Source organism: Ahaetulla prasina, chromosome 9, assembly GCF_028640845.1.
Source record: "Ahaetulla prasina isolate Xishuangbanna chromosome 9, ASM2864084v1, whole genome shotgun sequence".
Lineage (NCBI taxonomy): Eukaryota > Metazoa > Chordata > Lepidosauria > Squamata > Colubridae > Ahaetulla > Ahaetulla prasina.
The window spans coordinates 3,853,836-3,881,555 of record NC_080547.1 but is presented as its reverse complement, the minus strand read 5'-3'; the positions used below and the strand labels follow the sequence as shown (position 1 = coordinate 3,881,555).

General features: G+C 45.0%; 1 protein-coding gene across 3 annotated transcripts; it reads left to right on the top strand.

The window, feature by feature from the left end:
* Nucleotides 1-27,335, top strand: LETM2 (leucine zipper and EF-hand containing transmembrane protein 2). Of its 3 annotated transcripts, none has more exons than XM_058194789.1 (12): nucleotides 1-34; nucleotides 3,857-3,947; nucleotides 6,185-6,623; nucleotides 9,471-9,614; nucleotides 13,122-13,259; nucleotides 15,161-15,364; nucleotides 18,073-18,192; nucleotides 19,772-19,882; nucleotides 20,476-20,562; nucleotides 21,710-21,811; nucleotides 24,107-24,184; nucleotides 26,226-27,335. In XM_058194789.1, the coding sequence occupies exons 2-12, from the start codon at nucleotides 3,901-3,903 to the stop codon at nucleotides 26,274-26,276; spliced, it is 1,521 nt and encodes a 506-aa protein (XP_058050772.1). In that variant the 5' UTR covers nucleotides 1-34; nucleotides 3,857-3,900; the 3' UTR covers nucleotides 26,277-27,335. The 3 variants fall into 3 exon arrangements, with proteins under 3 accessions (XP_058050772.1, XP_058050774.1, XP_058050773.1); XM_058194790.1 differs by having other exon boundaries at nucleotides 20-115; XM_058194791.1 differs by lacking the exon at nucleotides 20,476-20,562 and having other exon boundaries at nucleotides 2-34.
* Nucleotides 27,336-27,720: the final 385 nt, after the last annotated feature.

Below are 27,720 nucleotides of genomic sequence, written 5' to 3'. Positions count from 1 at the left end.
GGGGGAGGGGAGGGGCGGGGGAAGCCGCGCTCAGGTGAGGACCCCCACCTTTAAAAAAAAGACCCCAAACATGCAAATTTGCAAGGTTGACCACGTGCATCTACATCGGCGTGACGTAGGTGCGGGGGTAGCATTGGGTGTACCTGGTGGGCAGGCAAGAGAGGCACACCTGGGCACAGGTGGCATATAGAGGGGATGGGTGCAAAACGGGCGCCCATGTTGGGGGCTGAGGGAGCGAAGGAGGAGGGCCCAGGAGAGACGGGCCAGGGGTGAAGGGGACTCTCGGGGGGGGAACTGGGGAAGACCCTTGGGGAAGAGAGAAGGTGGGGAGGGTCCTCAGGATGAGATAAAGGGGGTGGATGTGATTTTACAAGGGGGGGGGGCGTGGGTGGGGGGGGTTGCAACCCATTGGAGCCCTGCAGCTGGTAGCTCCAAGCTCACCACCTTGGCTGATCCCATCTGGGAAAACAGCAACCGAACTGAAGGGGTTGGATCCCTTCAGGGTCAGGGTTTGGATGGGAGTTCTGGGGGGCTCCAAGCTAAGAGTGGAAATTGGGTGGGTGGGCGGGGAGGAAGCCGTCGAAGGCAAACGAGTACTATAAGGTAGCTAACAACAACAACAACAACAATATTGGTGTGTAGGTTTTTTTTTTCCTTTGGGCATGGAGCTTGACAACTGACAGTGTTGGGGGGAGAGGGTGTTACTCCCGGTACCAAGACCGAGTGGGCATGACGGGTGGTTTATTATTATTATTATTATTATTATTATTATTAGCATTATTAGCATTATTATTATTAGCATTATTAGCATTACTATTATTATTATTACGATTATTATTATTTATTTACTTTATTCATTAAACATGAAACAGTCAACTGAACATTCAAAAATGCATCACAAACACCATTGACTGGTGCTGATGGTTGATAAGGGTTGCTACCAGCGTCCTAGGTTTTAATTTTTTTTTTATTTTTTTTTTATTTTTTTTATTTTTTTTTTGCATTTATATCCTGCCCTTCTCCGAAGACTCAGGGTGGCTTACACTATATTAGCAATAGTCTTCATTCTATTTGTATATTATATACAAAGTCAACTTTATTGCCCCCAACAATCTGGGTCCTCATTTTACCTACCTTATAAAGGATGGAAGGCTGAGTCAACCTTGGGCCTGGTGGGACTAGAACCTGCAGTAATTGCAGGCAGCTGCTGTTAATAACAGACTGCATTAGCAGTCTGAACCACAGAGGCCCCTTTATTATTATTATTCTTGTTGTTGTTGTTATCTTTATTCATTAAACATGAAATTCAGTCAACTGAACATTCAAAAAGGCATCACAAATTCCATTGACTGGTGTTAATGGTTAATTATTTATTATTACTATTATTTATTATTATTAATTGTTACTATCAACTCTTTTATTCATTAAACATAAAACTCAGTCAACTGAACATTTAAAAATGCATCAAAATACCATTGACTGCTAGTAGCTAATAAGGATTGCTGCCAGCATCCTAGGTACCAACCAAGTACCTTCTTAAAATATACAATGTTCTGAGTAGCGGAGGTTTTTTTGCAGTTCTGCTGGTGTTATTGCAGGAAGCTGCAATTTGTTGATGTATCTTATAAAATTCTTGGACATGGTACCAAGTGCCCCGATGACAATGGGTATCACTGTTACATGTTTCATCCATAGCTGTGTAGTTTCGATGGCCAGGTCGCAATATTTCATGATTTTTTTTCCGGTTCTTTTTCTTTGACTCTGGCATCTCCTGGTACAACGATATCAATAAACTGTACACTTTGGCCCTCAACAACCATGATATCTGGCGTGTTATGTTCCAACAACACTATTATTGTTATTGTTGTTTTTGTACGCTTTGGCCCTCGACAACCATGATATCTGGCATGTTATGTTTCAACAATATTGTTGTTATTTTTGGTGGTGGTATTATTATTCTTTTACACCTTTGAGGCAGTGTTTACTCCTGGTAACTTACTCCAGTCACTGTAGGGTTTTTTTAGCAAGATGTCAGAAGTAGTTTGCCATTGCTGGTTCTTCCTAGGGCTGAGAGAGGGGGACTGGCCCAAGGTCATCACCCAGCTGGTTTTCTGTCTTAAAGGTGGGGAATAATCTCACACTCTCTCAGTTTCTAGCCTAACTGATACACCAAACAGACTCTCCTTTTATTATTTTGCTAATAAATAAATAATAAATATTTCTGTAACAGCTTTGTCCCCTATGCCATCCGTCTGGTAAACTTGCAAGATTCATTTTTCTCGCCATGTACATCTATACATCCAAACTAGACTGTGTTGTTTCTCTGTGTCGTATATTTGGGTATACTAACTAACTAACTGTCTGTCTGTCTGTCTGTCTGTCATGTTTATGTAGAGTATATTAGAGGTGGTGACCCTTTGAGAACTGTATGCAACGAAATTTCGTTTTAATGTATGTCGATTAGTGTACATTTGAAGTGGCAATAAAGTTATTCTAAGTCTAAGTAAATAAGTGGTTACTTTACTTGCATTCCAGTTCTATATATTTCGTTAATGAAGACTTGATCCATATAGGGGGACTCCATTGCTTGGAATCCAATTATTCATGAGTCTAATTCTGTTATTAAACATTTCCCCTTATAGGGTCTGAGCTAATAGAAAGGATATCCAAACTTTTCAATATTGTAGCTAGATTTGTATTCCATTAATTATAGAATTATAATTATATAATATATAATTATATAATTATAATTATATAATTATAGAAGGGGACGACAGAGAACGAGGTGGCTGGATGGAGTCACTGAAGCAGTAGGCATGAGTTTAAATGGACTCTAGAGGATGGTAGAGGACAGAAAGGCCTAGAGGAATGTTGTCCATGGGGTCGCGATGGGTCGGACACGACTTCGCAACTAACAACAACAACAAAAATTATAGCATGTTGGATAAATCATCATTGGTTAAGGTTTTTTTACTAACCCAAAACTCAAACCATCACATTCTGGCTTAGTACTAGGTAAAAAAATATTGTCTATTTACTTAAGGATTCTTAGAATCATACTGCCCATCCCATACTAATATCTTTTGAATGATATTTTAATTGGCAATATAGAAAAGGTTTTATAGAATTTTATGCTGAAAAAAAATCAATTGTTCAACTTCCTTATCTAGTGACAAGGGAAAATGGTGGTAATAATAATATTAAAACTATGTGCTTAGAGTAATTATTTAAACAGCTTTTGGCTCATGTACAAAACATCCACATTTCATTTTCTTTTGGGGGTACTTAATTACTTACAAGAAATTACTGAAAGATTACATAAGGTATTTAGTAGTATGTAACTTTTGCCATACCAACTTCAATCAGGACCAGGAGTTTTATTATGATTTCATTATATTAATTTATTTGATTCTTTTTTTATTGGTTTTATTGCTTTAAATGCCATGTGTGAATAGGCAGCAATGTAAATTCAATCAATCAATAAATAAATGTGACTGAATCAAGAATGGACATTTTTGTTATATAATACATCTGAAATGAACTTCAATCCTATATGTATGACTAAAGATTTATAATGGATAGAAGTTGTATTTACTAATACTTCCTAGATCAGGGGTCTCCAACCTTGGCAACTTTAAGCCTGGAGGACTTCAACTCCCAGAATCCCCCAGCCAGCAAAGCAAAGCAAAACATAAAGCAAAGCTGGCTGGGAAATTGTGGGAGTTGAAGTCCTCCAGGCTTAAAGTTGCCAAGGTTGGAGACCCCTGTCCTAGATGACTGTATCTGTAGTTAAATATTTCAAAACCATTTCTTTATTTAACTGGCATATGTTTAAATTTTTTTACCGGTATATTAGATGTCATCTGACCATAGATGAAGTAAACAGGTTCCAGCCAAAGCATGGCCATCTACAGCTGCAACATATTCCTTGCAGTGGCTAGGACCAGGTAAGACATGAAATCTTGATATCTGTGAAATATATCGTTATTTTAGATCTTTGAATATCATCCCAAAAACGGTACTGATGTTGTTAAGGAAGTTCATAGGTTGTCAGCTTTGGAACGCTGACATTGGTTTTTATTTGATTGCTAGCTTCAGTCCAAATGACATGGCATTGTATTAAACATTCTGTAAGTGTAAAATAGGGACCACCTTTGGTGGGAAGGTAACAGCGTTCCGTGTGCCTTTGGCTTTGAGTCATGCCGGCCACATGACCACGGAGATGTCTTCGGACAGCGCTGGCTCTTCGGCTTTGAAACGGAGATGAGCACCGCCCCCTAGAGTCGGCAACGACTAGCATGTATGTGTGAGGGGAACCTTTACCTTTACCTTTAAGTGTAAAACAGTTGTATCGATTTCAGTTTAATAGAAAAAAAAGCATTATCAGTATTGTTTTTGTTCACCATTGGGCCCGCTGATAGCATTCACCTCTGTAGTTTTCCATTTTGTAAAATATAAAAAATGAGAACTGGACTAAATAAACATAAGAGCTCCTACATTACACTGTCTGATTGGATAATAAAAAAATCCGTAATTTCCTCAGTCATCCAGAGCTGAGAAATTATAACCTGTGTCCAGTTGTAAGCATGGTAAATGCAATAGCTGTGACTGGGGTTAAGAAATGCAATTCTTAAACCAGTGGTGAAATGCAAAACTTTTTCTTACCAGCTCTGTGGGCGTGGCTTGGTGGTGGTGGGGTCATGTGACTGGGTGGGTGTGCCCAGCTTTAAAGAAAAAACTTTTTAAAGCATTTTTTACTACCTATTCGCCTGAACCGGTAGTAAAAAATGCTTTAAAAAAATAAAAAAAAAGTTCCGACGATCACAGCTCTCCTGCGCGATCTTCGGAACCTTTTTTTTAAACTTTTTTAAAGCATTTTTTTATTACCGGTTCGGGCGAATAAGTAGTAAAAAAATTCTTTAAAAAAGTAAAACGAAAGGTTCCGACGAGTGCGCGGCACAGCTGTGATCATTGGAATCTTTTTTTTACTTTCTAAAGCATTTCTTTTACTACCGGTTGGCCCGAACCCGTAGTTTTTATCACCCGAATTGGAGCAAACTGGTAGCATTTCACCCCTGCCTTAAACCCTGTATATCTCTCATGTAACCTACATCTTCTTAACCACTTTGCTTTCCCTTCCCCACCCCATTACCCCACCACCCAGTTTCAATCCTACATCAGTTTAGCCGGGTAATTCTCAAGTTTAGCAACTTTTAAGATGGGTTCAACTCCCATGCTGCATGCTGGCTGTGGAATTCTGGGAACTGAAGTCCACACATCTCATAGTTGCCAAGTTTGGAAAACACTTCAATGCTTCTAATGATAGAAGCTGCAGGTCATAATGCCTTTGTGACTATAGGTAGTCCTCGACAAGTTTGTTTAGTGACTGTGTCAACCCTGAAGCTGACCTGACTGGAACCATATTGGAGCTTCAGCGTTGCCACACTGAAATTCAGGGGAAGGGAGGGGGGATTAGAGATAGAGGGGTTTTTGTAGCCAAAACAAAATACTTTCTCTTGAGAACCAAGGACATTCTCACACCTGGACTGGGGAAGGAGAAGGAAGGTCTCCAGAGAACAAGACGGCATCATGTGACTGATTGTTTGGGGTTGTGGGAAATCTTTCTCTTTTAACTATCGTATTTTTTGGAGTATAAGATGCACCTTAGTTTTTGGGGAAGAACATAAGAAAACAGCTGATTGGCAGGTGGATCAGCCTCCCGGAATACCCCCAATCAGCTGTCCCAGAGGTGAATTTTAGCAATAGATTCCTTGGTTGTGAGCTCTGTACCTTGTTTATTTTTTTGCTTTTTTTTTCTGCCTCTGAAACTTCGAAACTCTGTTTCAGAAAAAACTTTTTTTTTATGCCTCTGAAAGCTTCCGAAACAGCTTCAGAAAAAAAGCCTCTGAAGCTCTGTTTCTGAGGCTTTTTTTCTGAAGCTCTATTTGGGGGCTTCTTTTCTGAAGCTGTGCTTGGGGCTTCTTTTCTGAAGCTCTGTTTGGGGGCAGAGCTCAAGAGCCGGTTTTCACTGGCAGAGACACTGTGGCCCACCACAGGCGCCCCTGATGCTAGTGACGTCAGGCTGTCCATCCCCACCCCGGCCCCCTGAGGTAAAACACAACCTTGATGCAGCCCTCCATGAAATCAAGTTTGACGTGCCTGATTTAGACTCTTTCTCTTCCAGAGGGTCATCATGCCTGCTTGTACACTCCAGTTGTTCCCTGTTCTCCTCGTCAGCTGCATTTGCTCAACTGTTGGATTTCCACCATAACGGAACATTCCTGAAGGACTCTGAAAGCCACCAGCTCCTCTCCAGTTCACCGCAGGGCAACGGTTGGCCTCACTTGCTCATTAGACCGATGCGGATGTTTCGCACGTCAGCTTATTGGCATCAGGACAAACCTCACCCTGAGCCAAGTACTGTAAAAAAAGACCCCACTCCGGCCAACCTTCCAGACAAAGCCGCAGAGACTGTGAGGAGATCTCTCTGGCAGAGGATTGTAGATGAACTGAGACATTATTACAATGGATTCCACTTGCTTTGGATCGACACGAAAGTAGCTGCTCGGATGGTCTGGAGACTGTTACACGGACAAATCCTCACCAGGCGGGAGAGACGAAGGGTGAGCATTGGTTGGCTTTGAGGAGCAGCCAGCAAACTAGCCACTGCCCATGGCTAATTGCTTTCTCCTCTTGAATGGACAGCATTCAGCAGCGGATTCTTATTCGCTGGACAAAAGCAAAACAAATCTGAAATAAGGTGACTCGATCACTCAGTTGATCGACGGGGTGAATAAGAGAGAGCCAAACATTTGGCTTTGACTGTTTCTACATTCTTGTTCATTTCCCTCATAAGAGCTGTGGTGGTGCGGTAGTTAGAGTGCAGTACTGCAGGCTACTGCTGCTGCCTGCGGGCTACCTGCAGTTTGGCAGTTCAAATCTCACCAGGCTCAAGGTTGACTCAGCCTTCCGTCCTTCCGAGGTTGGTAAAATGAGGACTCAGATTGTTGGGGGACGAAGTGCTGACTCTGTGAACCACTTAGAGAGGGCTGTCAAGCACTTACTGTATTTTTCGAAGTATAAGACGTACCGGAGTATAAGGTGCACCTTAGTTTTTGGGGAGGAAAATAAGAAAAAAGCTGATTGGCAGGTGGATCAGCCCTCCGGAATACCCCCAATCAGCTGTTCCCAGAGGTGAATTTTAGCAACAGGTTCCTTGGTTATGAGCTCTGTGCCTTGCTCTTTTTTTGCTTTTTTTCTGCCTCTGAAACTTCTGAAACTATTTCAGAAAAACTTTTTTCTGCCTCTGAAAGCCTCCAAAACAGCTTCAGAAAAAAAGCCTCTGAAGCTCTGTTTGGGCAGTTTTTTTCTGAAGCTCTGTTTGGGGCTTTTTTTCTGAAGCTCTGTTTGGGGGCTTTTTTTCTAAGCTCTGTTTGGGGGCTTTTTTTCTGAAGCTCCGTTTCTGATGCTTTTTTCAGCCTCTGAAACCTCCGTTTGAGAAGCTGGGCGGGGCTACATTCGGAGTATAAGATGCACCCAGATTTTCCCGCCTTCTTTTTTGGGAGGAAAAAGGTGCGTCTTATAGTCTGAAAAATACGGTATGTCCTAAGGGCTATTGCTATAAGAGCAAAGCAACTGCTGGATTAGAGCATCAGGACCAGCAGTCGGTTTCACAGGTAATTTCCCCTGGGATTCTGGAGCGAAGCTTTCAGCTTGCTTCTCAACCTGAATGCTCATTCATTGGTGTCATATAAGCAGTCCTCAAATTACGGTCAAAGTTATGATGAAACACCCACCTCCCCAAAGCTACTGAGAAGCTGAGACGGTCACGCAATCACATTTTTGGTATTTGGCAACCGACTCACATTTACAACCCTTTCCATTGGCCTGTAGGCATGCGACTGCAATTTATGATGGTTTTTGCTGGAAATCAACATTCCTTTCTGGTTTCGGGCAAAACCCACCCCATAGAGGACAGGGAGTTCACATACCGACTGTGGTGTTCGCTAAATGACTGCTGCAAAAAATATCATAAAATCAGTTCCAGTTATATGGCATCCTGCTTTATAACGTTCACAGCTTAATGACCGTACTTGCCAAGCTCAATTATGGTCGTAACTCAAGGACTGCCAGTATTTGCTTCTAGCTGTGAATTTGGAATCCTTACTGGCTGATAACTCGGGTGTCCTCTTCGTGTGTGACTTGTTGCATGGTATAAGAGAGTGCGTGTCTTTGTGATAAGCTCCCAAATGTTTCAAGATCTAATCTAGGTTGGTCATCGGGACCAGAGGTTTAGTCTTCCGAGCTTTTGGAATCGCGCTGTAGCCCACCCTCAGGGAACTTCTCTTTTACCAGAATGTGTGCTTTGGGCTATTCTATGCATAGTATTGATGTGGTGCCTGGTTGCGTTTAGTTGTGTGATGTCGGTCAATAGGAGAGCTGATTTACCACCAGCTGATGAGGGACTTAGCAGCTGAGGACTTGGCAGCAAATAACAGCCAGCAACTTAATAGCCGGCCATCAACACCCCTATCAACAAATAAAAAGCTACACACAACCGGGCAGCACATAAGGTAAAGGTAAAGGTTCCCCTGGCACATATGTGCTAGTGGTTCCCGACTCTAGGGGGCGGTGCTCATCTCCGTTTCAAAGCCAAAGAGCCAGTGCTGTCCGAAGACATCTCCGTGGTCATGTGGCTGGCATGACTCAACGCCAAAGGCGCACGGAACGCTGTTCCCTTCCCACCAAAGGTGGTCCCTATTTTTCTACTTGCATTTTTACGTGCTTTTGAACTGCTAGGTTGGCAGAAGCTGGGACAAGTCACGGAAGCTTACCCCCGTTACACGGCACTAGGGATTCGAACCGCTGAACTGCCGACCTTTCGATCGACAAGCTCAGCGTCTTAGCCACCAAGCCACCGCGTCCCTCTATACTCTGCATAGAATAACCCAAAACAGTCCATTAGAGAGAAGTTCCCTGAGGATGGGCTCCAGCACAAGTCCGAAAGCTCAGAAGACTCATCTTCTGGTCCCCGTAACGGATCCAGATTGGATCCTGCAACATTATCTTGGGACACGCGTATAATTTGCCTTCGCCCAAACGTTTGATTGCACGTAACAGTCAGACCTGAACCCTGAACCCACCTTCTCATACAAAGCCCAGAAGAGTTGTTGAATAAAATTGTTTCGACTTATTCCTTGAAACAAGCAGGGCTTATTCCTTGAAACCTTGGCACCTTCAAATTAATTTGACAAAGTGCTTGCTTGGAGCGAGGCTTCTCCCTGGTCTTTTGAGTGGAAAGGGGAGAGATTCAAGGGAGGGTTATAAGCCATTTGGTTTACTCGGTTTTGGTTTGAGTAATGTTACATGATTCTAGTATCGTGGCTTATTGAAACATGTTTACGATCAACCATACCTTAGGACAGTGTATGAACAGTGTCACGTTTTGGCTTGTGTTCCTTTTTCCGCAGCTGATGAGAACATCAGCAGATCTTTTCCGTCTGGTTCCTTTCTTGGTGTTCATCATAGTTCCTTTCATGGAATTCCTGTTACCTGTATTTCTGAAACTCTTTCCCGAGATGTTGCCTTCAACCTTTGAAACGGAATCGAAAAAGGTCAGTTTTTCCAATGTTGAAAAAAAGCTCAATCTTTGTGTCGCACACGGTGACGTGACGCCTATATCTTAGGAATTTCTTTGCCTCCAGCATGATACAAATCTACCTGTCTAGAAAAATTAATCTCCGCAAGAAGTGGAGGAGGACAAAAACCTAGGATGACCTTTGTTCAAAACCCCTCATCAAGATACAAAGCTCTTCAATAACTTTGATGAAATTTTTCTCTTGCTCAGACAGAGAGGATACAAGGCACATCATAACACACACTCCCCCAGGCAGCAGGGAGGAAGGGGGCAAGGAAAGGATTAACAAAATAGGCAGTCTGGGCTCGCATGGTCAAGAGAGTAGCATATCCCAGGATTATCTTGCTCTGCCATTTGCATGAGAATATTCTTCGCTTTCCCCATCTTCTTCTCGTCCTTCCTACTACTTTCTCCCATTGGTTTCTTACGATTTATCACTTGTTTATGATTTATGAGGGGCTATCACAACAAAGAGAGCTCCAGAAGGCCTCCAGAGCCTGGGGAGACCGTTTTCACCTTCCCGGAGGCTCGAGGAAAGCCTCCAGAGCCCCAGGGGGGCAAGCACGCCCCCACCACCCCGCCCGTGCTGTGCTGCAGGAAGCTGACTAGGCCACGCCCCCCCAAAGCCACGCCCCCCAAAGCCACGCCCCCCCCCCAACAACCGTGCAGAGAACCCCTTGCTAAAATTTTTGAAGCCCATCCCTATCCGGAAGAATTTTAAACGTCTTTAAAGCATTTGTGCGTATATGTGTGTGAAATTATTCTCCAAAGCGCCAGAGGGCAGGACAAGAAACAATGGATGGAAACTAACCAAAGAGAGAAGCCGCCTGGAATTAGGGAGAAACTTCCTAACAGGGAGGACAATTAACCAGTGGGACAGTTTGCCTCCAGAAATTGTGGGCGCCCCAACACTGGAAGCTTTTAAGAAGAAACTGGACAGTCACTTATCTGAAATAGTATAGGTCAGTGATGGCTAACCTTTTTCTCATTGTGTGCCGGAAACATGCGTGGGCGTATGCAACAGCGCGCATGTGTGCCGGCACCCATAATGCAATGCGGGGGTCCCTGTGCATGCGCTCACAACCCCCCACTCCCCCGCCCCCCACACACATATGAGCATGTGACCACCCCAAGCTCCCCCCGCCCTCCATGCACATGCAACCCCCCCTGCCCCCCGTTTTGGGCCTTGCAGCCTTCTGGGAGCAAAAATGGGCCATGGGGGGGACACACCGCCGCCTCATGCTCCCCCCCACGCATATGTGTGTGACCCCAGCCCCTGCGCATGTGCCCCCCACGCATGCACCCTTGTCTCCTGCATGTGCCCCCCCACCCATCCCAAAAATCAGTTGGCTGGCGGGAGGCGTGTGCGCATGCACAGTGGATTTGAGCTGTGTGACAGCTCGCATACCTCAAAAAGTGCTTGGCGTGCGAGCTGTGGCACACGTGCCATAGGTTCGCCATCATGGGTTTAGGTTCTCCTGCTTGAGCAGGGGGCTGGACTAAAAGACCCCCAAGGTCCCTTATGTTGTGTCCCACTCCTCCCGCTGATGGCCGGGTCAGGGAAATCCGAATCAGGCGTGCCTCTGCAGCTCTGCCAAAGTCCTAGCAAAGTCCTCAGGGCAGGCAGGAGACCAGAAAGTGACTTCAGCAAGATATGTTTAGACTTTGCCTGACTCAGAGAATGCCAGAAAGCAGATCCTTTATATAGGCCATGGGGTGTGGCTCCATGACTCAGCACTTATCCAGGCCTGCCCCTCCCTTCCTTCTGTTGCCTTCGCCTATCAAGTCTTCTGACGCGAGGGTCACTCCAGTCGGCAGCTGTTGGCAATTGACCTTCCTCAGGCTCACATGCTGTGGAGGAGGGGGAGGGGTCTAGTTGCTCCGTTTGCCTGGGCATGGAGCCAGAGCTGGGGGTTGGAGGTATTTCCTCCTCTTCAGCCTGTCTGGGCATGGAGCCAGGGCTGGGGCCGGGAGGCATACTAGAACATTCCTCCGTGTTCGGAAGCAGATAAGAAGACCCCGGCTGAGGTGAGATTGGACGAAACACAACACCTTCCAGCTCATTCTATTCTATTCTAGGATTGTATCTATTTATGATCTATGACTTACCAGTTGTATAAATGTATAACATAACAAGTGTTGTTGCTATGTACACTGAGAGCGTATGCACTGGAGACAAATTCCTTGTGTGTCCAATCACACTTGGCCAATAAAGAATTCTTTTTTCTGTTCTCTATTCCCGTTCTATTCTAAAATCCCAGAGATAGTTTGGAATTAAGATTGTACAACAGTGGCATATGCTGTACCCTCCAGGACAGCTAGAGAGTGTAGGATGACACTGGCAAATGCAAATAGTCTTCAACTTGCAACCATTCCTTTAGTGACTATTCAAAGTTACAACAGCACTGGAAAAAGTGAGTTGCGGCCGTTTTTTCACACTTAACAACGGTGGCAGCCTCCCTGTAATCACCTAATCAAAATTGGGACGCTTGGCAACTGGCTTGTACTTAACGACGGTTGCGGTGTCTCCGGGGGTCACGTGATCCCCTGTTGCGACCTTCTGACAAGCCAAGTCAACGGAGGCGCCCGATTTCGCTCAACAACCGTGTTACCAACTTCACAACTGCAGCGATTCACTTGACCACTGGCGAGAACGGTCGTCAAATGGGGCAGAACTCACTTAACAGCTGCCTTGCTTAGCAACGGAAATGTTGGTCTCAATTTCGCTTGCAAGTTGAGGACTACTTGTACTCTTGGAAAAAGGACCCTGGGCTTTGGGAGAAACTCTAGCTAAGATTCTGTGCAGTTCGGAGAACCCGCAAATCCCACTCCTGGGTGGCCCCGCCCACCCCGTCCCTCCCTTCCCAGGAGTCCCCACACGGCCTAGTTTGGATGCAGGTAAGCGCAAGGCACATGTGAAGTCTCCGGAGGGCAAAAAACAGGCCTACTAGAAGTAGGCCTCCGGAGCTCCAGAAGGCCTCCAGAGCCTGGGGAGGCTGTTTTCACTTTCCCAGAGGCTCGAGGAAAGCCTCCAGAGCCCCAGGGGGGCAAGCACGCCCCCACCACCCCGCCCGTGCTGTGCTGCAGGAAGCTGACTAGGCCACGCCCGCCCAAAGCCACGCCCACCAAAAAACTGTGCAGAGAACCCCTTGCTAAAATTTTTGAAGCCCACCCCTGTTTTAAAGAGTTTTAAACGTCTTTAAAGCATTTGTGCGTATATGTGTGTGATATGAAAATACACATTGCCTTGAAGCGGAACAGTTTGAGTCTGCCTGCGGATAGGTTTGAAGTGCAGAATAGGTAGCAGTATATTAAAAGAAACATCGGCGGCTCTTTGGCTCTTCCTTTTTCTTTTTTTCTTTTTTTGATACTTTTTTCTCTCTCCCTTTAGAAAATTCTATTTTTTTTCTTCTTCCAAGAATGGCAAGCAGCTTGTTGCTTTGTGAGACAATTCCTTACCTTTCTCGTTATTCTTTGCACCAAGGAAGAAAAGCAGAGGAAGAAACTGAGCGCGAAGTTGGAGCTAGCCAAATTCTTACAGGAGACAATTGCAGAGCTGGCGAGAAGAAACAAAGCCAGCACGGGAGCAGCTACCCAGCTCTTCTCTTCCTATGTCCAGAAGGTAAAACATCCCTCGGTGAATAGAAAAATGGGAGTCTTGGAGCTTTAATGCTTCATTTTTAAAAAATTGTTGATAAGCTTCAAAAGTCTCCCGTAAGATGGAACTGTTTAAATCAGTGCGACCCCTTTAACACAATTCCCCACGATGTGGCGACCCCTTTAATACAATTCCCCACGATGTGGTGACCCAACCATAAAATTATTTTCGTTTTGAATTTATCGCGCCTGAAGCCGTATTGGCTAGCGATCTGAACTGCTTGCGATTGCCTTGAGGACGGAGGCATTAAAGCGGAGACTCCTCCCCTATGAAGTTCATCGCGCCTGAAGCCAGATTAGGCTAGCGATTGGGAGTGATTGCAGCTGGCTTGAGAGGGAGACATCAGGGCAAAGATTTCTCTCTTTTTTAATTCATCGGGCCTGAAGCCGAATTCGGCTAGCGATTTAAAGAACCTGCAGCTGGCTTGTGGAGTCAACCATTGGAGCGCGATTCTTCGACTCGCAAGTATACTTCCCATATTTCCGATGGTTGTAGGTGACCCCTGGCAAATTGTCATTCAAACCCCAACGGGGTCGCAACCCACAGGTTGAGAACCGCTGGTTTAAATCAAGACCGTGCAACCTTGGAAACTTTCAAGTCTTTTTGGACTTGAACTCCCAGAATTCCCCCAGCCAAGAAAAAAAGCAAGAAAATCCATCTGTCTTTTTGAACAAATGTCTATGGAGATTTATCAGTCATCCAGGTCATGGTTGTCCTAAAGGTGCTTTTTCAAAAGGCAACTGGTTTTTCTTTGAAGGCGTTCCTTTGAAAACGTTTGTTTGAAGAAGCTGAAGAAGCTTCTTGGGTGAGAAGCGAAGTGTCTTCACAGGAAAAACCAGAAAGTCCAGTTGCCTCGTGAAAAAAAGCCCCTTTGGGACCACCATGACCTGAATGATTGAGAATCTCCATAGACATGAAATCAATTGATTGATCTGAGCCTCTGGTGGCTCAACAGACTAATGCAGTCTGTTATTAACACAGCTGCTTGCAATTACTGCAAGTTCAAGTCCCACCAGGCCCAAGGTTGACTCAGCCTTCCATCCTTTATAAGGTAGGTAAAATGAGGACCCAGATTGTTGGGGGCAATAAAAGTTGACTTTGTATATAATATACAAATGGATGAAGACTATTGCTTAACAAAGTGTAAGCCGCCCTGAGTCTTCGGAGAAGGGCGGGATATAAATTCAAATAAAATAAAAAATAAAAATAAAATATGTTGATCGAACTTTGTGGGTCTTAAAGTTTCCAAGGTTGTGCACCCCTGGATTATATAAAGCAAAATTGAAACATCAGAAATAATCATTTTAAGAGTTTGATGCAGCCTCAATCAATGCAGTGATAATTTTAATTGAATGCGCTTCTTAGAAACACTGCATTTTTGTTTAAGACGGCCTTCTTGTCCAGTTTTCTGAACAAGGATGAAAAATAACAATAGAGCCAAATAATGAAAATATATTTCTTGCTGCCAACAGCCTTAGATTTTCTACAACTCTAATAAAATCAGGAAAATGCAAAATATTGAAAAACAATATGAAGAATTAAAAGAGGAAAAATATTAAATACGTATCATTAAAATCAGACAAGACAGTTTTTGCTCTCTGTCTTAAGGTAAGGTGATTGTACCAGACTTTTCTGCCTGTGAGGGAAAAAGTCTTTAATTTGGGCAGCCTTATTATAAAGCAGGGGTCTCCAACCACGGTCCCTTTAAGACTTGTGGACCTCAACTCCCAGAGTTCCTCAGCCAGCTTTGGTGGCTGAGGGACTCTGGGAGTTGAAGTCCACAAGTCTTAAAGGGACCAAGGTTGGAGACCCCCGTTATAAAGCAAGCTAGCAATTCTGAAGTCCTCATTTATCGTTATGCGTAGGTTCGACATAGCGGCCAACAACCCAGCACCCAGGAAATTGTACAGTTTTCCAAACTGTTTGAGGATGAGCTGACGCTGGAACACCTGGAGCGGTCCCAGCTGGTCATCCTTTGCAAACTGCTGGAGTTACAACCCATTGGCACCAACAACCTCCTCCGCTTCCAGCTTTTGATGAAGCTCAGATCCATCAAGGCTGACGACGAGGTAAGGAGATGCATCCCGCCTTTCACCAAGAGCTTGGAAAAAAATCGCTCCTTCAATCTAGTTATCTTGCAACTGTTCTCAGCGAGTTTAAGGATCTTTCCTCATGTTAACCCACGATAACAATGGTAGGTTAAGCTGAAAAACTATGATGGGCCCAGAACCCCCTGATCAGTGCAGAGTTGAACCAGGGTCTCTAGCTCAGTGCCAAGTTTGAAAACGGACATCCAAACAGTGAAATTTAATACTTTAATTGTAGGTGGATATTGGAGCTGCAGGTTGAGATCTGCAGACAGTTCTTTGAGATATAACAGGAATGATATAACAAGGCAGGAATTCCCAACCCCTGGGCCTCAGCCCACACCTCCGGGCTGTGGGCCGTTTGAAACCAGGATACCCAAGCAGTGGGTGAGTTCATGCACGCAGCTCCACTTGCGCGAGTGGCGGGCAGTCATGCTCAAACATGAAGCTCCATTTGTGTGAGCAGAGGGCACGTCTGCTGCTCACACAGAACCATCTCCTCTCACACACACACCCGCCTTGGCCGCTGGAAAGGTTGGGGATTGCTGGATTAAGGTCTTTAAGGCGTTGGTTACTGATGCTTTGTAAAGGAACTATAAAGATCATCTGGTCTGACTTTCTATCAGTGCAGGAAAAACCAAATAAATAAAAATCTGCCTACCAGGTATCCATCTGGCTAGCATCCTTGGTCTGGTCAGCTTCAGCACATTAGTTTGCTGGTTTTGAGCGCACACGGGGCATTTTATCCCCTGCTTGGGAATAAAAAAACAGCTTCTAAAGCACAGCTGATCTTTGGAGAGAAAAACAATTAGAAAAGCAGGCAAAGCACTGAGATCGCTTCACTCGCTAGCGCCTCGTTAGGGCTGAAAAAAAGCTTTTAAAGCACAGCTGATTGTCGGAGAGAGAAGCAATGAGAAAAGCAGGCAAAGCACAGAGATTGCTTCACTTGCTAGCGCCTTGTTAGGGCTGAAAAAAGCTTTTAAAGCACAGCTGATTGTTGGAGAGAGAAGCAATGAGAAAAGCAGGCAAAGCACAGAGATGGCTTCACTCGCTAGCGCCTCGTTAGGGCTGAAAAAAAGTTTCTAAAGCACAGCTGAGAGTTGGAGGAGCAGGCAAAGCACAGACTTTGCAGGCAAAGCACTTGCTAGCGCCTCATTAGGTCTGAAAGTTTATAAAACAGCTGATTGTTGGAGAGAGAAGCAATGAAGCAATGAAAAAAGCAGGCAAAGCGCGGATGCTTCACTCTCTAGCGCCTCGTTAGGGCTGAAAAAAGCTTCAAAAAAGCTACATTCAGAGTATAAGATGCACCCAAATTTTCAACCATTTTAAGGGGGGGAAAAGGTGTGTCTTATACTCTGAAAAATACAGTAATTGCGACAAGGGGAATCATGAGAAGTACGAAATAGGAAATTTGCTCAACAAATGATATAAAGAAATAAGGTAGGAGAAAGCAGTTTAATATCAAGGCAGATATCGCAAGAGGGAAAATAAAGGCTTTTAAGCTAATTAATTAGCCTGTCTATGGATTCTCTGAGATTGATTTAGTATTGTTGGGTTGAGTCAGCCAGTGAATTTTGATTGCGTTTTCTCCCTTGTCATCTATGACCATAGATGCAGTTTATAAGTTTTCATTAATTTATTTGATGTGCTTATCTTAAGATGATTGAAACTAGGCTCATAACTAAGCAGGATATTGTTAATCTGTCATCTGCCTTTTAACCAGTTGATTGATTAAAAACATGTACAAGACTGAAATATCAGCATATGTGTCTTCTGAGCGGGGCTGTGAATGTGCAGATTTAATGAAGCAAAGCTATGTTTTGCAATTTAAAACCTTTGTTGTTAAAATGAAAGCTATCTTTAAATTCTGGGCAAACTGGCCGAGAGAATGATGTTGGCTAAGTTTTGCATGTTTCTGGCAGGAGCAGGTTTATTTAGATCCCTTTTAAAATGGCAGTAGGCTGAATGAGATGGGATCCTTGATTTTGTTAAACGTTCTAAGTGATAGCAGAAGCAATAGTTCTTAGACTTATATACCTCTTCACGGTGCTTTACAGCCCTCGCTAAGCAGTTTACAGAGTCAGCCTCTTGCCCCCAACAATCTGGGTCCTCATTTTACCCACCTCGGAATGATGGAAGGCTGAGTCAGCCTTGAGCTAGGATCAAACTGCTGACAGTGGGCAGAGGGAGGGAGGGAAGGAAGGAAGGAATAGCACTTAGACTTATATACTGCTTCACGGTGCTTTACAGCCCTCTCTAAGCAGTTTACAGAGTCAGCCTCCTGCCCCCAACAATCTGGGTCCTCATTTTACCCACCTTGGAAGGATGGAAGGCTGAGTCAACCTTGAGCTAGGATCAAACTGCTGACAGTGGGCAGAGGGAGGGAGGGAGGGAGGAAGGAAGGACAATAGGAATAGCACTTAAGTCTTACATACCACTTCACAGTGCTTTCCGGCCCTCTCTAAGCGGTTTACAGAGCCAGCCTCTTGCCCCCAACAATCTGGGCCCTCATTTGACCCACCTCGGAAAGACGGAAGGCTGAGTCGACCTCGAGCCTAGTGAGATTTGAACTGTCAGATTGCAGGCAGCCGGCAAGGCAGCAGAAGTAGCCTGCAGTACTGCACTCTCACCACTCCGCCACCGTGGCTCATAACCGTATGATGCTGAGTTTTGCTCTTTCTTGCCTGCAGATGATAGCCAAGGAAGGCGTTAATGGCTTGAGCGTGTCTGAGCTCCAGAGTGCATGCAGGGCAAGAGGAATGAGGTCACTGGGCCTTACGGAGGACCAGCTCAAAGAGCAACTGAACCAGGTACGTTAGGGATGAGGGAGGGAAGGGAATTGAATCCGAGGGTATCTTGGGTGCCTCGTCATCCTTAATGGATGGAAACCACAAGTCACATGTTATCTCTCCCTCCGAGCATCTGTTTGGGCCAGGCCAACCTTTTTATTTATTTATTGCAAAAGGCCCATGGGGTATTTTAACACCGCCTCTACCGACCTCTTGTTGCCTTACCGAAAGGCAATAATTTCTCATTCCAAGCCAACATCTGCAAAAATGGGAGACGTTCAATGGTTCTGAAGAACATCCCATTGGAAAAGATTGCTATAAGAGAGGGCCGGTCTTAATTTTGAGGCCAAATTTTGTTGTTGTTGTTGTTGTTGTGGTTGTTGGCCGATTGATTCGGGAGGAGATGCGAAAGTATTCTAATTTTAATTTTACAGATCTAAGCAGTTGTTCCAGCTGAGCTAAGGACACAAATGGAGCAGATAGGAATGAGAGACTTGTTTAAGTAGGCATCATTGGTGGCTTCTCAGCAGGTTCTGAAAGCAGCTCCTTAGGATGGAGGATAGAGTGCTGGGCTGCAGGAAGCTCACTTCCCATTCTGAGCCGTTAAATCTCAAGAGTGTAGCTCAAGCTTGGCAGCCAGCAGCTTTAGAGTCATACATGGTCTCGCCGCACAGGCAGCCAGTTCAGTCTTTCAACAAGAGTGTGTGGCTTTCTTTGGGGCTTTAACTCCTCTAGCTGTTGTGACCGAGGCCGAAGTAGTGATTACCAAACACAATTTAGTCCTGAACAAACTTATTTTATTAAAACAGCTGAGAATTAATTCATTCTCAGCTTAGTCCAAAACAAATTCTTCATAAACAGTCCTTCGGCCTTATAACCTTTGAGGTCCTTGGCAACCTGCCAAAGGCTTTTCTTGGCAAAACCCCTACAAAGTTCAAGAGACGCTGACAAGAAGCAATGGAATCAATGTTGCTTTTCCACAAAGAACTGCTTGCTGCTGCTCTTTTAAGCCTTATGGGAGGGGCCAATCATATTCTGGCCTTACTCCCGAGTTGTCCTTTTTGCTTCACCTGCTCTTGCCTTCTGGCAGCTCTTCTCATGCATGCACTAGGAACAGGGTCCTCCTGTTCCTCTGCCTCTGCTGTCTGCCTCTGGAGGCTCTGGAGTCTGCACATCACTCCCAGATGGCCCTGGCCCCATCTCTGCCTCCAATGCAGAGCCCTCGTCCGGCCTTCCCCTGACTCCAGGACTGGCTCCAGGCTGGCTCCCCAGCCTCCTCACTGTCTGACTCCACTGCCAGGTCCGCAAGCTGCTGGTGGACCACAATTCTAGCATACCTTATGGTTGGAGTTCTTGCAACCTAAAAGGTAAAGGTGAAAGTTTGTTCTATCTCTCCCCTGCTCTGCCCAGCCTGACTTTGCTCTTCCCCAGTTTCTTCCACAGCCAATGGATCCACTCTCTCAGCCGTTCCTCTTCCCCTTCGGATTCAGACTCCGACAGGAGCATGACATCTCACCTGTGGAAGTTTCAGATTTGCCAAAGTTTTTAATTTCCCAGGGAATTGCTCTGACCGATCTTTCTCCTCGTCTCTGCTGTACAGTGGCTGGATTTGAACCTCAAAGAAAAAGTCCCTCCTTCTTTGCTGCTGCTTTCTCGTGCCTTGTACCTGACAGATGTGAGTCCCAAACCGATGGTGGTGAACACAGCCAAGGTGAGCAGGTTTTGTAGCAATGACTGTCAAACAAACTCGGTCTGTTTCCTGATGGGAGAGCAAGACTAGGAAGGAAGGGTTGTTAGCAGCTTCTCCTTGCTTAGCCTTGGAGGAGCCGTGGTGGCGCAGTGGTTAGAATGCAGTATTGCGGGCTGACTCTGCCCACTGCAAGGAGTTCGATTCTGACCAAGATTAAGTCAGCCTTCCACCCTTCCGAGGTGGGTAAAATGAGGACTCAGATTGTTGGGGGGCAATAGGCTGACTCTGTAAACCACTTAGAGAGGGCTGTAAAGCACTGTGAAGCGGTATATAAGTAAGTGCTATTCATTCCTTCCTTCCTTCCTTCCTTCCTTCCTTCCTTCCTTCCTTCCTTCCTTCCTTCCTTCCTTCCTTCCTTTCTTCCTTCCCTCCCTTCCTCCCTGCTTCTCTCCCTCCCTTCCTCTGCCCATTGTTAGCAGTTTGATCCTAGCTCAAGGTTGCTTTTTGTAGTCAGATGTCCCTGGAGGGTACATTCACTGCACTGCAGTGGGTTTGAGAAGGAAGGGAAAAAAATCTGTTAGAATAACAGATTTCCTTCCTTTGCTTTAAACCAGCAGTATATTTCAACCAACGTACACACAGTACAACACAGTACAACAAATCCCATGAGGCTTTTATGTTTACCATCAGCATGGCAGAAGGTAAATCCCGAAATTTATCCCTCTCGTCCCCCATAAAGGACTTTGCCCTGGGGGAAAAAAAGGGGGATATGGGTGGAATCATAGGCTCAGGTTTTGCTTTATTGTAACTTTAACGGAGATAATCGTATTAAATTACACATAGCTTTTTTTAAAACCTTTTCTTGAAGGGTTAACTACACACAGTAGAGCTTCTGGGAGCTCTTGTTCTTGCTAAATGTTTAATTACAGCATGTACAGTTTGAGCTTCGTTGATAACTTAAGTAGCCTAAAGAAGATCACGCTTTGTAACCCCATATGGGTTGGGTTGGGTTGGGTTGGGTTGGGTTGGGTTAGAATAGAATAGAATAGAATAGAATAGAATAGAATAGAATAGAATAGAATAGAATAGAATAGAATAGAATAGAATAGAACAGAACAGAACAGAACAGAACAGAACAGAATTCTTCATTAGCCAAGTGTGATTGGATACACAAGGAATTTGTCTTTGGTGCATAGGCCCTCAGTGTACATAAAAAGGCAAGATACATTCGTCAAGAATCATAAGGTACAACACTTAATAATAGTCATAGGATACAAATAAGCAATCAAATCATTCTAGGAAACAATATAAATTGTAAGGACACAATTTCACCAGTGCACTTAATGATAGTCATAGGGTACAAATAAGCAATCAAGAAACAATATCACTATAAATTGTAGGGATACAAACAACAAAGTTACAGTCATACAGTCATAAATGGAAGGAGATGGGTGATGAGAACGATGAGAAGATTAATAGTAGTGCAGATTTAGTGTTGAGGGAATTATTTGTTTAGCAGGGGATGGCATGGGGAAAAACTGTTCTTGTGTCTAGTTGTTCTGGTGTGCAGTGTTCTATAGCTTCGTTTTGAGGGTAGGAGTTGAAACAGTTTATGTCCAGGATGTGAGAGATCTGTAAATATTTTCACAGCCCTCTTTTTGATTCATGCACTATACAGGTCCTCAGTGGAAGGCAGGTTGGTAGCCATTGTTTTTTCTGCCGTTCTGATGATCCTCTGAAGTCTGTGTCTGTCTTGCTGGATTGTAGAACCCAACCAGACAGACAGTTATGTTGTGCTTTGGTGTCATCTAGGTTTGTCTTAACCCAGGCATTTCATTTGTTCTTTAGCCTCTGAAGAGTGAGGATGCCGAAATGGAGGATGATGATGATGAGGAAGAAGAAGAACAGGAGACCTTGTTGGATTCTGCCCCCAGCGTGCAGGAAAGGAAGGTGAGAATTAGGGTGTATGTTTTCCAGCTGTGCCTATTTTGAAGTCCTTGGTGTTCTCTGACCTTGGAGACATTTCGTTACCCATCTAGATAGCATCATCAGTGTTAGAGAATGTGGTGTTTGTTCCCTATTTATAATAGCTTACTCTGCCTGTGTTGGTGGGAGTGTGATTTCTCCCCTCCACCCCCAGTAGTTCCTTGATTGTCAGAGCCTAAGAGCCAAGAAAGACACATCACATGGCTTCTGAGCAGTTTCCTTGTTGTTTTTTTAATTATTATTTTTTATTTGAATTTATATCCCGCCCTTCTCTGAAGACTCAGGGCGGCTTACATTGTGTTAAGCAATAGTCTTCATCCATTTGTATATTTGTATATAAGTCAACTTTTATTGCCCCCAACAATCTGGGTCCTCATTTTACCTACCTTATAAAGGATGGAAGGCTGAGTCAACCTTGGGCCTGGTGGGACTTGAACCTGCAGTAATTGCAAGAAGCTGTGTTAATAACAGACAGACTTAGTTTGCTGAGCCACCAGAGGCCCTTACCTAGAGAGAGAAATCTTGCCAAACTAAAACAAAACTATTGACATCACTACAGATAAACTCTGGGAACAGTTAGGGAGCAGCCTTCTTAACCCTCTTTTTCCCAACCCCTACTTTCCATGTTTCATTGACTCTTTGCCCTCCTGAATGCAGCCCCTCCCTCCAGGGAATCCATACTACATTCCACTTCGATTGGTATTATTTTCTGCTTGATAGTTTGTTCTCCTTCGTAGTTTCCTTACCACATTGTTTTCTGCTTGTTTCTTTGTCTGGTGTTATTCCCTGCTTATCTGGGTGTTGGTAGATATAGAGAACGTGTTCTCGTCTTTTGGTTTCCTCCTTAGCTTTGTCTCTTTTGAAGGGCATATAAATATAGTTTATCTCTATGTGTCTGCTGTGGAAGAATGTGGTCCATCAAGAATTAGCTCATAATTCTTCTACCAAATCCAGATTGTAGTAGAAGTGAGTAGCCAAGCTCTAAGGGGTCTTTGCTGCTCTCTCTTGTCTTTGAAGACATTTCATGACCCAAATCAGTGCGGTCGGTACCACACTATAGCCAAGCTCTTTCTGATAGCGAAGGAAAGTTGATATCCTCCTTTATCTTAAGAATGTGGGAATTTGGAATATGGCAGTGACGGCTAACCTTTTTCTCGGCGGGTGCCGGAAGGCCGCGCATCCGTGTGCGACAGCGCACGAGTGCCGGCACCCATAATACAATGCGGGGGTCCCTGTGCATGCGTGCACAACCTCTCCACTCCCCCCGCCCCCACACACATGCGCACATGACCACCCCACGCTCCCATCGCCCTCAATGCGCATGTGTGCGCAACTCCCCTGCCCCCTGTTTTGGGCCTAGTAGACCCCCCTGCAGCCTCCTGGGCCCAAAAATGGTCCATGAGGGGGCACACCGCCCCCTATGCTCCTCTCACACAAATGCACATGACCCCAGCCCCCATGCATGCGACTCCCCACGTATGGACACTAGGCTCCCGCATGTGCCTCCCCATCCCAAAAATCGGCTGGTGGGAGGCATGCAAGCATGTGCGGTGGATCTGAGCTGGGTGATGGCTCGCATGCCTGCAGAAAGGGCTTGGCATGCCAACTGTGGCACACGTGCCATAGATTCACCATCACGGGAATATGGAATAATTCAGTCAGTTGGTTCTGATTTTGGAATAGTCTATAGCAGTGGTAGTCAACCTGGTCCCTACCGCCCACTAGTGGGCGTTCCAGCTTTCATGGTGGGCGGTAGGGGTTTTGTCCGATACTGAAGCACTTCCTTTTTTTAAATTTAATTTGACTTTTTAAAAACTTTTCATAGCATTATTTAAAAACATTTTCATTAGGTTTTCATAAAATTCCCCGTGACAATTTAAATTTCAGAAAATATACTATTTGGTATCGCCCGTGCATAAGTTTAGTTCACATTACATAAGTGAAACTAAATGGCGCTATAGTGCGACCGCAAACAAAAGAGCCTCGTCCCAGAATAGCTCGCACATCTCCCCCCACACCACCCAGCTGTAACAGACAAGCAGAGCTGGTAGCCGGCGTTCCCCCCCCCCAACCCAATCCATGATGCACGAGAGGCATGCGCAGACAACGATACACGGCGCATTACTGTGGAACCGGTGGGTGGTTAGAAAATTTTACTACTAACAGAGATACAAAAGTGGGCGGTAGGTATAAAAAGGTTAACTACCCTGGTCTATAGAGCGTGTTTGATGTCATTTCTTCTTTCCCTCTGCTTTGAAGAATGAAGAATTTATATTGCCTCCAAAAGACAAATTACCAGTTCCTGAAATGTCAGTCAAGCCTCCAGTGGGAGAGGAGGTGAGTTTTATGTTTGGACCCCTACTGTGCAAAAACAAAAACCTGGCAGAAGGTCCATGGATGGGGAGAACCTACATCCCTTTCTACCTACTCTAATGCCTTTTGGTCTGGAGAGCAAGCAAATGCCGCTGTGTTGCATTCTATAACGGAACATTCATTTAGTGACTGTGAAATTTTATTTATTTATTTTTATTTTTTTATTTTATTTGCATTTATATCCCGCCCTTCTCCGAAGACTCAGGGCGGCTTACACTATGTCAAGCAATAGTCTTCATCCATCTGTATATTATATACAAAGTCAACTTTTGTTGCCCCCAACAATCTGGGTCCTCATTTTACCTACCTTATAAAGGATGGAAGGCTGAGTCAACCCTGGGCCTGGTGGGACTTGAACCTGCAGTAATTGCAAGCAGCTGCTGTTAATAACAGACTGTCTTACCAGTCTGAGCCACCAGAGGCCCAGCGACTTGTGATGTTTTTCACACATCCATTGCAGCATCCCCACGGTCACGTGACCAAAATCTGGTTGCTTGGCAACTGGCATTTATTTATGACGGTTGCAGTGTCCCGGGATCATGTGATCACCCTTTGTGACCTTCCCACTTGGCTTCCAAACAGCAAAATAAGTGGAGGGAAGCCAGATTCGTTTAACAACCGAATGATTCGCTTAACAGCCATGGCAACAAAGGTCGTACAATGGGACACAACTCACATAACTGTCTTGCTTAGCCACGGAAATTTTGGGCTCGGTTGTGGCCGTAAGTCGAGGACTATCTGCCTTGTCAAGTGAAGTGCCATAAGTTACAAGATAGCTCAAGAAAGTGAAACTCTTACGCTTCACGAGTTGACACACTCGCCCCATAAACGTGTGCGAACCTTCACACTCTTTCATTTTTACGGCAAGAGACAAATCTGAACTCTGCTGCTAGAAATGTGGAAACAGTTGTAGTGCAGTAGTTGCCGAGTGTGAGTCATTTTCTGCTCCTATTATAAAGTTCTCCTCCGCTTAGAAGAACATATAGATCCCACTAGATCCGAAGCCCTTATCTTGTCCAGATCCTGTTTCCAATTTAGGTTCCAGTAAAAAGTCTACAAAAAAAAGGGAGCAGGATGGCTCAGTGGTTAAAGACACTGAGCTGGGCAGCTAGAGACCTGACAGCCCGAGTTTGATACCCGAGCTCCACGCAACGGGGTGAGCTCCCGTTACTTGCCTCAGCTCCTACCCATCCAGCAGTTTGAAAGCATGCAAATGCGAGTAGATTAATAAGTACCACTTCGGTGGGAAGGTTCTGTGTGCCTTTGGCGTATATAGCCATGTTGGCCACATGACCACAGAAGTGTCTTCAGATAATGCTGGCTCCCTCGGCCAAAAAACAGATGAGCTCCATGTCCTAGTGCCAGGTACAACTGATTTAAAAAGTCTACAAGGAAGAGTAGGAGGATGTGAGGCAGCCTAAATTGTTGGATTACCGAAATTTGTGACTATGGACATAACTACAACAACAACAACAACAACAGAGTTGGAAGGGACCTTGGAGGTCTTCTGGCTGAGGAACTCTGGGAGTTGGTCCACAAACCTTAAAGTTACTAAGGTTGGAGACCCCTGGCCCAGACCTCCCACACCCCAACTCCTGTCACACCGTTGCCCGACGTCTTCTGTGGCAGCTCGCAGCTGGATATCCCATGGCGCATCGCGGGTCAGTGCTGTCACTCATGGCAGCATGCCGCACGGCTCATTGCGCCAATGTCAGCAGGCCTCGAGCAGTAACACCGGTGCTTGATCGCAAGTTGCCGCAGAAGTCAGGCAGCGGCGCGACAGGTGTCAGGACGTGGGAGGCATGGCTGCAGTGGTCCTAAGGTAAACGGATAAGATATCCCTCGAAAATAACACCTGATGCTTATTTTGGGACCCAAAAGAAAATAAGACCGGGTCTTATTTTCGGGGAAATACGGGTACATATGAAAAGATAAAAACGCAATAATTGTCTCTTTTTTATCTCCGTTACCTCATATTTGCCCATTTGTTCCTTCCTTTTAAAAGACTAAAATAGGAGCGCCCCGGAGCAGCAAAGCCAGTGCCAATGGCGTCTAACCGATTTCCCATAAAAAGAAGCTGGACCCTCAGAAAAGGAAAATTAAAACCCGGAAGCACTACCACATCACCATGTGCAAAACGTCGGCAGCTTTCATCGCCCATCTCCTTCGCAGACCCAGCCCTGTGAAATCCGGTTCTCCGGACTCAACGACCGTCTTATCTCAGCCAGGTGAAAAGCTCACTTTTGCATCCCAGGGTGAAGACTTGCATTCGTGAGACATCTGCGTAACTTATTTTGTTTTGTAAATATGTACATAATTCAAAGACTAGTCCAGGGGCCTCCAACTTTAAGACTTGTGGACTTCAACTATAAGACTCGTGGACTTCAACTCCCAGAGTTCCTCAGCCACCAAAGCTGGCTGAGGAATTCTGGGAGTTGAAGTCCACAAGTCTTAAAGTTGCCAAGGTTGGAGACCCCTGGACTAGACCAGTTGTAATTCAATGCAAAACGGTTCCCATGTAGGTGTATAATTCCTTAAAACTTCTTTTGTGTTTAACTTAAATTTCCTAAGAAGGGGCCTCCTTGCCACCCTGAGCCATTTTTTCTGTCAGAAATTGTAGAAAGGCGGCCTCCTCTCCCCTCAGCAGACAAGACATGAATTGATTAATGGCCCGGTTCTTCAAAAAGACTTACTTAAAAGTAGGTCGGGGAGAAGGCCCTTCCAAATGGTCTTGCGTAAAATTGCAGTCCCTGCTTCTCAAAATCAACCGAGAAGAATGGAAGATGGACAGCATTTTCCTCTTAGTATGCAAGTAAAATGGAAGCCATCCGTGGTGCAGCTGCTTTCCTCCTGTCACACAGTTTTCCCCTCATTTTTTAACCCATTGGTGAAAAGACCGCACACTCCAATGTGTTTTCCTGTTGTTTCAAAAGGAGCAAATGTTGCACAAAACACACAGAATTGGACCCTAAACCTTATTTAAACCGAGTAAGGATGAATTGAAGTATGGATTAAGTTATTTACAACTCGCTCAGGCAGACGCTATCAATAATCCAATTATTTGTAATTTTATTGTCTCTGTTAATTAAATTGTGGGTGTTGAATTAACCTGTAACCAGTGTCTGTCTGAATTGGGGTTCTGAAAAGAAGATCATGGAAGATCTTTCTGTCGGGCCATACTACGAAAATGTCTTGTTTTTCTGCCAGGTTTTGCCTATTCTCGGGTGGGCTTCAAAAATTTTAGCAAAGGATTCTCTGCCTGGTTGCTAGATGGGTGTGGCCATGGTGGGCGTGAACTAACCGGCCTCCTGCACCACAGGGTGGTGGTGGCATTTTTGCCCTCCCCGGGCTCTGGAGGCTTTCCCGCGGCTCTGGAGGCCCTTTGGAGACCAGAAACAGGCTTATTTCCAGCCTTCCCAAACTTCTAGTAGGTCCATTTTTCACCCTCCCCGAGTCTCCACGTGTATCTTGCACTTATAAAGGTAAAGGTTCCCCTTGCA